At 35.8% G+C, this 14,019-nt stretch overlaps 2 protein-coding genes across 2 annotated transcripts; one reads left to right on the top strand and one right to left on the bottom strand.

Annotated features, from left to right (window-relative positions):
* The first annotated feature begins 4,835 nt into the window (after window positions 1-4,835).
* On the top strand, window positions 4,836-8,954 carry LOC110911186 (protein KINESIN LIGHT CHAIN-RELATED 2). Its single transcript, XM_022155790.2, has 3 exons — window positions 4,836-5,043; window positions 6,218-8,129; window positions 8,610-8,954. The coding sequence occupies exons 2-3, from the start codon at window positions 6,274-6,276 to the stop codon at window positions 8,782-8,784; spliced, it is 2,031 nt and encodes a 676-aa protein (XP_022011482.1). The 5' UTR covers window positions 4,836-5,043; window positions 6,218-6,273; the 3' UTR covers window positions 8,785-8,954.
* Window positions 8,955-12,792: 3,838 nt separating this feature from the next.
* LOC110913500 lies at window positions 12,793-13,392 on the bottom strand. The gene has a single exon (XM_022158325.1). The coding sequence runs from the start codon at window positions 13,390-13,392 to the stop codon at window positions 12,793-12,795; it is 600 nt and encodes a 199-aa protein (XP_022014017.1).
* Window positions 13,393-14,019: the final 627 nt, after the last annotated feature.

Below are 14,019 nucleotides of genomic sequence, written 5' to 3' on the forward strand. Positions count from 1 at the left end.
TAAATTTCTTTATCATTCTAATATATTTTGTTATTAAAAAGTTGGTGAAAATGACAAATATTTAATTCTTTTGTATTATTATGTGTCTCATTGGACAGACTAATGATTGGAGATTTGATACAGGATTATTTGTTTGTTGTTTGTATCTTGATTTATTATTTTTATAACTATTTTGGGTCAAAAAAAACAAGACCGAAGCACCTTGAGAATATTGGGTGCGGAGGTGGAAGCTAGAAAGAAGCAGGGTCCGGGCCGACTAGAGGGAGGGGTTGCACCATCAGAATATGCCTTGGTTGTGATTGTTATCTAACATATATTTTATTAAATCAAAACACTAAAAGGATATTGTTTTAATAAGATATGATGGTGGCCAATTTTTTTTTTTTTGTGGTTTTTAGAGGATGGTTAAGGTTTATTAGAACATCTTCTATGAGAAAATCGGATGGACGATGTGGCAAAGCGGAAGTCCAGGTGGCCTAACAGCCCAGTTAGAGTTGGCGACCAGTTGGGCGTTAGAATCCGAATGTGGGCGCATAGTCAGGAGTGGATCCCTCACATGCTCACATATATAAATAACATATATAAATTATGTATATATTAAAAGGTGTTTGAAAGTAAACGTAATATTAGATAGAAAATGACAAAATAAATGAAATCTAATATGCCACATGACATGTTTATGAGTGCTTGAGGATATTTTAGAGGTGTTCTTATGGCTATTATCAATAACTTAAAAAAGTTATATATATTATTTTGAATCTTGTAAATATGAGTTCTAACATGATACGATACAAAACCATAAATTTTTAAAAGTAGATCATAAAAAAATAATCTACATTTGATGACTATTTTAAAGAAGAAACTAGAAGAACAATAACGTTTAATAGCACTATTAATAAAAGTTCGATTAATCAAAAGATCAATGACCCCGCCGCACGCTCGGTAACATGATATATGCAGTGGCGGAGCTTGACCAAAAGTTTCGAGGGGGCGTAAAGTGATGGGACCCAAATTTTTTTCCCTATCGTTATGTTTTGGGTCGGGCCGGGTTGGCTATTCGATTCAAGTCGGGTTAAATAATGATAGTTCCAAATAAAACAAAGTGTATATTTACCAAACTACCCATCATTTATATACAAAGTTTATAAATATTTAGGATATACAATTTAGGAAAGATAATCGAGGGGGGCGATCCTATATAATTTTAAAATTTTCGGACGAAAAATCGAAACTTATACACTTCTAACCGAAACGTTGGGGTGGGCGGATGCACCCCCGGGCACCCATAATACTCCGCCACTGGATATATGATTTTTTAAATGGGATGCAAATAAGTAGAGTTGTTCGTGAGCTACTTAAGATCAACTCCCTAAAAGTTAAAATTTAGTCAACTTTAAACAAGCATAAGCTTTATATACGAGCTTGACTAAGTTCGCAAGTCTATACAAGCCTCATTATATATTCACATGAGTGTATATATATAATCTTTTATTTACTATAATAAGTTTAAGTATAAATACATGATAAATGTTAACAAATATGTTTTTTTATTTAATACTGGTTACTTGTATATATATAATATATTTATCCACATATATATTAGTATATATGGTATTATATTATATCATCAGCAAGGCTTGGATAAATAGTGTTGGAAAAACATTATTGATGCTGCATATCTAATCAAGACAATGCAAGTTTCTACCAAACAATTCCGATTGTTAGGGGATCCTACCAATAGCAGCGGCGGATGTAGAAATTTTTTTCACCGAGTTCCTTCTGTTAGATTTTTACTAATTTTTTTTCCAAATCATACAAGGTTTTCATTAATTTTTTCTAAACCGAGGGGGTAGGAACCCCAAAACACCACTTGATCTACCCCTGACTGAGAGTATATACTGAAAGGGAATTAACAACGATGCGTCTTTAGTTAGTCGGTGATACAACCTTTGTTATGCCATAATTCATCATTAGCGCTGTTTTTAACGAGTTATATTTGATTTATACTATTATCAATGGTTAATAAAAATATGGCATTTCTGAATCTGATTATACTTGACTATGTAATAAGCTTTTTAGATAAGAATTCAGAAAATTTTAGATGAATGAATATAAAATAAAGATAAGAATTCAGAAAATTTTAGATGAATGAATATAAAATAATTTAAAGTTTAACCGTTAAAATATATGTAAGAAAATGAGGCCCATAAAAACTATTGTTTAATAGGGACTATGAATAGACATCTAAAAATAAGAATGACGTACGGTCCAAGTGACTTCTTCTCATATATAAATTTTGTAACGTAAGTAGATCTTAACGTAATCAAATGAAATATATAGACATTAAAAAACATATTTTTATGGTTATATACGATAAGATTGAATTTAGATAAGCTTTATATCATGTTAATATTGGTTGTGACACTCAAGTAGTTACCATATTTTGTTTAAAAGGGTCGGATAAATTTCATATGCCCCTCATCACTCGACTATTTTTTAGTTTTATTAATAACTATGAGGCGGTTTGTTTACCTCTTAATGAAACTCTTAATGGTTCAGACCTCTTACTGGTTCAGCACTTAGTGGTTCAGAGTGTTTGTTTCATGAGCAGATATCTGAATGGTTCAGACATTTGCCTCTGAATGGTTAAGCAGTATACTAAGTCTAAATGGTTAAGAACTCTAATCTGAATTTGTCAGACGTTTGCCTTTAAACGGTTAAGCATTATATTGGCTCTTAATGATTCAGACCTCTTACTGATTCAATACTTAATGATTCAGACCTCTTATTGATTCAGTACTTAATCATTCAGAAGTTGCCAAACAGCCCTAAATCATTAAAAACTCTGATTATATATGTCAAACATTATACGTATAAGTTTGTTATACAGTTTTCACGCCTATATATTTAATTTTGGTTATTATTTATTCATGCAACATAATATACATAGATGCTACATTTTGATGAGAAAGTGTGCCAAAAAGCATATTGAAAAATGACATGCCAAGTAACAAGATGTAGAAAGGAAAAAAAAGGCAGGGGGATGTTGGTGGGAGATAAGTCCCCTTCATTTGCTTGCAACAACAACATTCCACCTCTCTCCACCTCATTTTTTTTTTTCACATTTCACCATAGGAACTTAAACTTTAGGTAAATTTTAAGAAATAAGTTTTCCCCACTTTTGTAACATTATTAAATATCTTATACTATATTTGATTTTATATCAAACTTTATACTCTTTACCATGATATGAATCATGTTATACGTATTTTTTAAAATGATATATTGAAGGGTATGATGTGTATAACTCATTATGACGATGTGCACACACCTTATGTTTGATTTATTATTTTAATTATTTGATGCACGAATGTGGCTCGTTATGGTGTGTATCCACTTTTCATATTATATACTGTAATGATTTGTATAACGGTGCGTCTAACCTATTATAACATTGTGTTCATTTTTTTGGTTTGATTCACATAACGATGTGTCTAATCCATTAAAACGATGCACCTACTTTCTAGATTTGATGCAAAGTATATGATAAATTTTGATACACTAATATATAATGGTGCATCTAACCTATTACGAAGGTGTGTCCACTTTCCAGATGTGATATGTATAACGATGCGTCCACTTAATTTCTAGGCTTGTTTTGTTATTTTAATGAGTTTAATGCACATGTATATAATGATGCATCTAACTAATAACAATAGTATGCCCAATATTTAGCTTTGATTTGTTGTTGTAATCAGTTTTGACGCACAAATATACGATGATATGTCCAACTTCGCATCTATGATTACTTGATTATCAAACAAAATGCTAAACAAAAAACAGAATTAACGTAATAGTATATATTACTTCAAATAACATGTATAATTAAATCGCCACAACTACCTTCACTCAGTTACTACCTTCCGCTCAATAAAAATACATGACAATATGACACCATTCATCTACAAGTCTTTTTACTATATGTACATTTCTTAACAAGGATTTATAGAAACCGACCGTTATATTTTTAGTATATAGTTGGGTTCGTTAACAATAGTATAAATTTATGAGAACACTAAGAGCATTCATATCCAACCCTCCAAATTATGTGAGTAGTTTTTTATTTTATGAAAAGTGGTTGTAGGGGGTTGTAAGTGGTTGTGAGTAGAGGAGAAAGGAAATGTTACTGTTCATCTATAAATTTAAGGAGACATTGTTCACCCTTATAATTTTATATTTTGAAAGTGGTTGTAAGTGGAAGAGTGAGAAAATGTAATGATAAAGGTATTAAAAGCTATTATTTAATTAAAAAGGAGGGAAAAAAAAGATAGTGATTTTTAGTGTAATATAGAGTAAAAAATGAAGGGTTGTATGTGAATGTTATAACAATAAATCCGCATAATATTGTCAACCTTCACATCGTGTTTTACGTATTTAAAACATTTATTTTTACTTTTTTGTTTCTTATAATTTATAGGTTTCTATAAACAAAAGATGTTATGAAATTTTAACCTTCTAACAAAGACTCACAAACTCCATAAAAAAAATTAAAACGAAAAACAAAACATAATTTAAAACATGATGTGGTTACGACCCAACGCGGGTACGTATAACTTCCGGGGCCATACCCCTTCAAAACCAATTTTCAAAAACATGATATCCTTTACTAACTTAACAATATTAAAGCTTACAAAAATTTAAAAACATCTGTAGACGTGTTCTTTTCTTCAAAATCACACACTTATACCTTAGTTTATACATTAATACATACATCCTCATAATTAATTAGATTCCATTTTTTTGCCATTATCTTCTTCATCAACCACCTTTTCCCTTTACTTCAATTAGTATATACCTCCATCTCTCTCCTTCTATCTCTCTCTCTCTATATATATCTATATACACAAACACACACTTACAACACCAACAAAAACTGATACACACATCTCTCTTCACCTTCACCTTCCTCTGTTCCTGTTCTTCCAAAATCACAAATAATAATCACACAATCAATTCACTTGTTTGTCCTCTATAACTATCCAGGTATTTCATCAATTCTCACCATCATTTATTATTATTATTATTATTATTATTATTATTATTATTATTATTATTATTATTATTATTATTATTATTATTATTATTATTATTATTATTATTATTATTATTATTTCAAATCATCATCTTTGAATTTATAAGAAACTGGTTCTTTGTTTATCATGCATTGAATTTTGCGTATAAAAGTGATTTTTATTTTTTGGGATTAATAAATTTTGGGAGAATCAAGAAAGAGATAACAAGACCTTTGCGTAAGATAGATGAAGTTGACATTAATTTAACTTGAAATTTCATTAAAAACATTCATTATCTGTCACTCTTATTATTCCTTTTATCTGGATATTCTTAAATCCTAATCATACATTCATGCATGTTCAGTCCCATGATAAATATCATGCATGTTTGACTTTCACATGTTTACAAGTTATTCATGGGAAAGTCACGAAAACAAAATTAATAATTTATCTTTCACTTTTAAAATTACGGATCAATCAGAGTGCGACAAGTGTCTTTTGATATAACAAATTTTAATATAGCGCAAGAGATTCATCCTAGCGAATCCATGCATGGTGCAATATCTATACTATATATCGCGCTAGTTTGCTAGAGACCCACAAATTATAAGAAAAAGATGATTTTTAAAATATTATATCGTGTCGTGGGAGATTTCACTCAAACACAACATATTTCAATCGAGGGCCTAATCAGTCGATGATTGGTGACATGTTACAATGTGTACTCATGTGATCAAACGACTATTTTTATTTCAAAATGTCACGTTTATTTTGTTAATATTCTCGGTCACTAGAGGCGCAACTTTCAAGGGGCTGGGGGCGCCCGACCCCTCGAACTTTTCGCTCAGTAGTGTCATGTATGTACGTTTCGTATAGAATTTTTTAGGTATATACATTTTCGACCCCCCGATTTTATAAATTTTTTTTTACTTATATAGAATTTTTAAGTTCGGTGACTTATATGAAAATTTTCAAGCTTTGCCACTGACGGTCACAAGATTAGTTCGTCATTTACACATATAAATTTACAAAAGGATATCTTTTATAAATGTATAAAATCCAAAAAGATATCTCATTATTTGACTTTTTAATTATCTGCATGTCAATGACCACTTTAAAATATGGTTATATGCTGCTACATCCAGGTGCATATCAGGTGTTCGACCATTTGCCTCAGTGAACCCAAATTCAACAATTCAAAATGCCTGAACTTGTGATCGAGCATCCGACCTCAAATCCCAACAGTGGTAACATACCCAACGGGAACTACCTGCCCCACAAGGACCTTTTCGGCTACTCGTCGCCGAGAAGCCCGTTAAGCACACACAGCCCCGAGAGCGATTCGATGGACTTAGGCGTAGACAGTCCGGGCGCCCTCGATACATCCATCGAGCAGCTGTATCACAACGTGTGCGAGATGCAAAGCTCGGACCAATCGCCCTCGAGGTTCAGTTACTTGTCATATGGCCACGAATCACGTATAGACTCCGAGCTGCGGTTTTTAGCCGGTGGTGACTTCATGAAACCAGCGAGTGATGTTACGAAAGAGCCCGGTGTTGAAACGGATGAGAAGGAACCGAATGAAGCGTCTAATGACACGAATTCGGTTGTTGTGAAACCGAATGAGTCTTCGGGCCCAAAAGCCCGAACGATCAGCCCGAAAACTAGACCGCCATCGGGCAAGAAAACGACATCGAAAACTAACAAGAAACACGAAAAGAATCCGGTCACTGAGGATGCGGGATACCTGGCGACTTATTTACTAAAGCAGGCTCGGGACTTGTTGTCTACAGGTGAAAACCCGAAAAAGGCTTTCGAGTTGGCTCAACGAGCGTTGAAATCTTTCGAAATGAGCCAATCGGAGAAGCCGAATTTGGAATTCGTCATGTGTTTGCACATTGTCGCGGCGTTGAATTGTAGTTTGGGGCGATATACGGACGCGATTCCTCTTTTGGAACGGTCGATCGAGATCCCGAATATGGACGAGGGGCAAAAACACTCGCTCGCGAAGTTCGCGGGATGTATGCAGTTGGGTGACGCGTACGCGATGCTCGGGAATATCGAGAACTCGACTCTTTGTTACACCGCGGGGTTGGAAATCCAACGACAAGTTTTGGGGGAAACCGATGCTCGGTTTGGGGAAACGTGTAGGTATGTCGCCGAGGCTCATGTGCAAGCAATGCGATTCGATGAGGCGAAAAGGTTGTGTCAAATGGCTCTCGATATTCACAAAAGCGGTTCACCGGCTTCGTTGGAAGAAGCTGCGGACCGCAGGCTTATGGGTCTGATTTGTGACTCAATGGGAGATTACGAAACTGCCCTCGAGCATTATGTGTTGGCAAGCATGGCTATGTCTGCGGGTGGGCACGATGCCGATGTTGCGGCGATTGACGTGTGTATCGGTGACGCTTATTTGGCTTTAGCTCGTTATGACGAGGCGATTTTCTCGTATCAAAAGGCGCTTAACTTGTTTAAGTCGACAAAAGGCGAAAACCATCCATCGTCTGCTTCGGTTTTTGTCAGATTGGCTGATGTTAACAACAAGATCGGGAAGTTTCGGGAATCAAAATCGTATTGTGAAAATGCGTTACGGATATACGTGAAACCGGTTCCGGGCTTCCCGAAAGAAGAAATCGCTAGCGGGTTGATTGAAGTTTCGGCTATTTACGAGTCCATGAAGGAACTTGATCAAGCACTTAACTTGCTAAAAAAGGCACTAAAAGTATACGGGAAGGCACCGGGTCAATCAAGCACGGTGGCTGGAATCGAGGCACAAATAGGCGTTTTGTACTACATGATGGGGCGTTATTCCGAGTCGTATAACAGCTTGAAGGCGGCCGTTGCAAAGCTACGAGTGATCGGTGAGAAGAAATCGGCTCTTTTCGGGGTTGCTTTGAACCAAATGGGGCTCGCGTGTGTTCAAATTAACTCGATAAATGAGGCTGCGGATCTTTTCGAAGAAGCACGAGGTATTCTCGAGACCGAGTACGGTCCTCATCATCCCGACACCCTCGGGGTTTATAGCAATCTAGCGGGTACTTATGACGCCATGGGCAGGTATCATATCTTCACTGTAAAACATTACATTTTTAGGCGTTTTCAAACGATTTACAAAGGAAACGTTTTCATAAAAAAGAATAGAAATCAATCAAATCACGAGTCTAGTTTGTGGGGTCAACTGGTCTGATCACTTTTTCAAATAGACTCAACTAGACCAGTTATGTAACCAGTTCCGGGATTTAGTGGGCAATCCGTCCAGTCATAAGAGTGCGTAGAAACTAGAAAGTTAAATGGTTATAACTTATGAATTACGTATTTGATAAGTACGGTTAATATAATCGTAACAACCGCGTGTTATAAGCATATAATCAAATAACAAGACGCATAAAGTATTTTTAACAATATTATAGGTTAAATGGTTATAACTTATGAATTACGTATTTGATAAGTACGGTTAATATAATCGTAACAACCGCGTGTTATATAAGTGTATAATCAAATAACAAGATGCATAAAGTATTTTTAACAATGTTATAGGTGGAACGATGCGATCGAGATATTAGAATACGTTGTCGGTATGAGAGAGGAGAAGCTCGGGACCGCGAACCCGGATGTAGAGGACGAGAAGCGGCGGCTAGCGGAGCTGCTCGAAGACGTGGGCCGGAACCGAAACAAGAAATCACTATCACTTGAATATCTACTTGACGCCTAATTGATATCGTTTTCAAAATGTATGTTGGATAGTCCGTCGTTACATTTAGGGTTGGGGTTTCATTTTCTATTGTTGTTGTTACACCAAATTATGTTGTTAGGATGCTTTTGCTTCAGATTTTGTGTTAAATAAATAAATAAATATTAATGGGGATTTGTTACTTGCATTTAGTGATGGTAACATATATAGTAATTCTGAAAATGATGTCCCAAAATACTTAACTTGTAATCTTCCTTGTAAAAAGAAAATAAATTGATACGAAACTAATCTGGAAATTAAAATTTTGAATAATAAAGTGTACTAAATATATCAATTTAAAACGGATGTAACTTTTTTTCAAATACAAGATACCGTGAAAATCATTATCGATAAATTTTTTATACTTGTTACTTAGCATTAACGTAAATTTTAACGTGAAATTTTATTTTTTTATAACGCCGTTGATTTAATAGGGGTTGGGTCAAAGCTTAACAAGTCCATTCGAGCCCATATATGGTAAACCTCTTCATGAGTGGTAAATACGCGTCCAACTAGAGAGTTCAACCCCCAACCTCCACTTGGCCTCAGCTCTAGCTCCCCCATTTTCTCCAATTGAGTTAGGTCTTATTGGCATAAATCTAAGCATATGCCTCTACCAAGTGGGCAATTACAGTTTCGCTATTAACCAATATTTTACCAACATGACTTGTTAAGTTGCAATATCTTGTTAGTTGTAAGATTACAGTAGGTGTTCATTATTGGATTAGATAAATAAAAATTAAAACCAAACCTAATCTGAAGTTGTGATAATTGGGCCGATCTGAATAACCCAAAAACCAATTTGACAAGCACGCTCAATATTAGTTAGGTACTTGTGGTACATGTGCACAAACCGGGTTTTTTTAATATCCGGGTTCGGGTATATATTTGGGTACGGATATGACTGGGTTTGAAATTTTCGGGTATTGCCAATACCCAGGTTAGGTTGGGTCCGGGTATTGGTCAGGAAATCCATACCCTCTGTACCCGGGTTCGGGTAGGGTTCGGGATCGGGTTTTCAATACCTGAGTATTAGAATAGCCTATTTCCAGATTCGGGTAGGGTTCGGATATGAATTGGGTATTAAAAAACCCGCAGAGGGTATTCAAAAAACCTGATCCGGATAGTCAAAAAACTCGGTGCGCTTAAAAGAATAGAACATGTGCAACAAATTGTTGTGCGAGTTTGTAAGTGATTTTTTGTAGCTTTATATTATTTGACTTCATAATTGAATGTGTACACATCAACAAATATATAAAATAGTTCCCATATCATTGAAAACTTAGAAATTAAACAACATTACATCAAAGTGCATTTGCGAAGTCGTAGAACCCACGCCAATGAAAGACGTAGCACTTTGCGAAGCCAGCGTTTTTTGTGATTTTCGGTGTATTTTCAAGTGGTGTGACTTAGCCAAACACCAAACCATTATTTATACACATTATATGCCTTGAAATATGCCCAAAACAAGCCCCCAACGTCTCTATTGCCGTTAAAAAATGGTCATAAAAGGCTCCTGTGAACACAACATGCAGTCCAACGGTCATATCTGGTGCAAACCGATTCCGGGTTTTTTAAAACTTGATGCGTGTATTATGTAAACCCGGTACGAGTATTTCGAAAACCCGGGTATGGAACGGGTACAAGAAACCCGGTTACGGATTCGGGTTCTATGAAGGATATGCATACTCGGTCCCTACCCTGCAGGTAGGGTCGGATTCGGGTATAAAAAAACCCCGCGTCCAGGTTTTTTTCCGTGTCCGGGTTTTTTGTGCATCTCTAACCTGTGGACTTGCCAGTTGTCCATTTGTCATTTACGGTTCACCTTTTTATAAAAACCGTGTAACCCACATTTGTATTTTGTAAGGCCATTGGAGGTGGCAGCGTTAAACTTCCGTGATAGCCTTTATCACGCGTGGAAAAAACAAGATTCCCACTGCCAGTCATTTGTTCAACGAGTGATAGCAGCCATGTGATGGATTTCCGTTATTTTTTTCACTCGTGAAAAATGATGGATGTGAAGGAGTGTGAGGGTTTATTGTTAGGTGTTATGAGTGATGACCATTGCCACTAAAAAGGATGTGAGTGATAGAATAGTGGCTGATGACATGGCAGGAGTTGATTGGATGCTTGTGAGTGATAGAATTCTATCACTAGTGACCACCCTCACCCCTAACCTTTAATCAATAAGGGTGTAAGGGGCACTCACCTAAGAGGTGAGTCCCCTCTCTTACGCCCAACCAATCAACTAGTGCCACGTCAACTCCCCTCTTAAACTCCCCTAACACCCCATTTTGATGGCGGCACTCCCCTCTTAGGGGAGTTGGGTTTTTTTTTTTTTTTTTTTTTTTGTAAAATTATGCATGTTTACAAATTAAAAAAATATTAATAAAAATAAAAATTAAATAAAAGACATTTCATTAAATTAAAAAAAAAATACATTCAAACTAGAAAAAAAAATTACATTCAAACTAGAAAAATAAAAGTTACATTCAAACTAGAAAAATATAAAAACAAACTACTCGTCGTCCGAATCAACTTCAAGGTGAGGCAGATCTAAACTTCCGAGATGCTCAACGAGATCGTGTTTTAGTCTCCAATGCATGTCTTCGTCAATGAGCTCCGTATAAGCTGTATCATCGAAGACGGGTTCGACTGGAGGATCTTGAATATGTACCGGTGCTATCACCCTTCCGTCGTCTTTTATAATCATGTTGTGTAAAATAAGACACGTATACACGATGGACCTTATCTTTCTCACCGTTTTCGAACATATTTAAATACTCGTCCCCCTCGTCTGGTGGGTTACCGGTTGCAAGTTGTTTAATCGCCGAAGTAACCTTTTGCAACGGCGTGAAACTTTTCTTCATTCTCCCGTCTAAGCCTTCTTTAAACCACTCGTCATACGCTTCCACGTCACTAACAATTTTTAGGAACAAAGACTTGGACATACGAAATCTGTGACGAAAAGTATCGTCATTAAATTTTGGATTTTCAACAAAATAATCGGCCATGAGTGTCTCATGGCCTCCCTCACGATCTCGACGGACAACTTTTTTTTACTAGACGATGTCGTGTCTAGTAGCTCCGCTTGTTGGATGAGATTTTGGAAGAAAATTAAGCTAGTATCGCTTGACGATGCATCTCCATCGTCGGGAAAGTCGGGTAGGGTAGAAAGAAACGGATACTTGGAATCCATTTTGTGTTGTATTTGAAAGATTTGTGAGTTTGAGAGTGATGGTGTGAGTTTGAGAGTGGTGAGTGTGGTAAAAAATTTGATTTAGGTTGGTTTATATTTATAGGGTAAGGATAGTGTAAAAAGGGCCTAAAGTGTGAGAAGTGTGAGAAGTGTATTATAACACTATATATAATACTATATAACACCCTATAAACACCGTATAACAATATGTAACATCATATAATACCATATAACACTATGTAACACTATATATCATTATATAACAAATATAACACTATACATCTATCATAGGCATGCTATCAGACAACCTATAGTGTTATATTTGTTATATAATGATATATAGTGTTACAAAGTGTTATATGGTATTATATCGTGTTACATATTGTTATACTGTGTTTATAGGGTGTTATATAGTATTATATATAGTGTTATAATACACTTCTCACACTTCTCACACTTTGAGCACTTTTTACAGGATCCTCTACCTATATTTATATTATTAAAGAAAATTGAATTTTTTTTTTAAATTTCGACCGTTTGACAACGGTCCTTTTTCGACAATCGTGCCAAACTCAAGCGGTGACTCCACACCGAAACCTATCACCGATTCGGGTCCCCGCTTGGATGGCGGCGGTGTTCCCGATCGGTGACTAGGCTCACCGAACCACTCCTCGAAGAACGCCCCGTGCACCCTAAGTGAAAAACATAATTCTCATTACTTACACAACTCAAGCAACAATGAACTTGAGCTCCATTATTCATCAATGAAGCAACAAAAATACTATAATTGATCATATCAAAAACAAAAGCATTTTCCCCATTTCATTCACATTCGCAAACGACAACCCTACCAGATCCTTCCTATACGGTAGATACGATTTCCTCTTACCAGCCTCATTTTCCGCTCTTCTTTGCACATAAAACCGTTCATGCACACTCATTCGCGCCTTCCACAAGCCCGCGCCTTTCAAAACTTCACCAGAGGTCCGTTTTTGTTTCAAACCATCCGCCTCTTTACCTTCGCTATTGCTCCGCTGAAGCAAATACCGGATTATCCACCGTTTAGATCCATATCCAATAGAACTATTCTTTTTACTGTTAGGTATAACCGTTGGCTGCCACACGCAGAACGTTCCAGAAGGTATTAGTTCCAATTCATCGGTTTCAGATGATGAACATGAGGAAGATTCTTCATGTTGATCGATGAACAACTTCTCTAACGTGTTAGTTTCATTAGCTACTTCAATGTTTACAGGAAAATGACGATTGAAAAGCGGAAAAACAGTCCAGTTTTGTGGATTGATGTGTTTCGAAGTTAATTCTTCGTTTGGCAACAACTTAAACTCGAAATCTTCGTGTTCAACGTCTCCGATTTTGCCTTGCATTTGCATTTTGATAAAAATGGTAAGAAAATGGTTAGGGTTTTTTTTCGGATATGAAAGATTGAAAGTGTAGTGTTGTTCCATGTTTTAACGTTTTTAAAGTGGTGACTTAACATTTAAATGACGTAATCCGTGACGTTATTGTTTTAAAATGAGTTTTAGATAATGAAGATTTATACTATCCATATTTTCAATTATAACGGAATATGATATTTTCAATAATAAAAAGAATTGACTTTCTAGAAGAGTATCACAGCAAATCCATGACATGAGTTGTGTAGTGTGGAAAGCAAGTTTCTCTACGAGGTTTTCATTTGATTTCACTTTAACCTAGATTCTTGTCATACGCCGCGCGTTGTGGCGACGATGACTTAATTGTTTATAGCTGGTGACACGTTATGTGATGCGCTAATCATATGAAAACATGTATTTCGATGTATCTGATCTAACTCGGTGTAACTTATATAAGCATTGCGGTTACAAAAGAAACGAAATCGAACCCGAGTTGGTTTGTTTAGTGAACGTTCCACCTAACCACTACATCATCCATACATTTGAATCATGATCTAGCGGCGTTAACTCGAATTTATATCATCGAATGAAAACGTATTATATTTGACCAGACTCGTTTCCGAA

Source organism: Helianthus annuus, chromosome 15, assembly GCF_002127325.2.
Source record: "Helianthus annuus cultivar XRQ/B chromosome 15, HanXRQr2.0-SUNRISE, whole genome shotgun sequence".
Classification (NCBI taxonomy): Eukaryota; Viridiplantae; Streptophyta; class Magnoliopsida; order Asterales; family Asteraceae; genus Helianthus; species Helianthus annuus.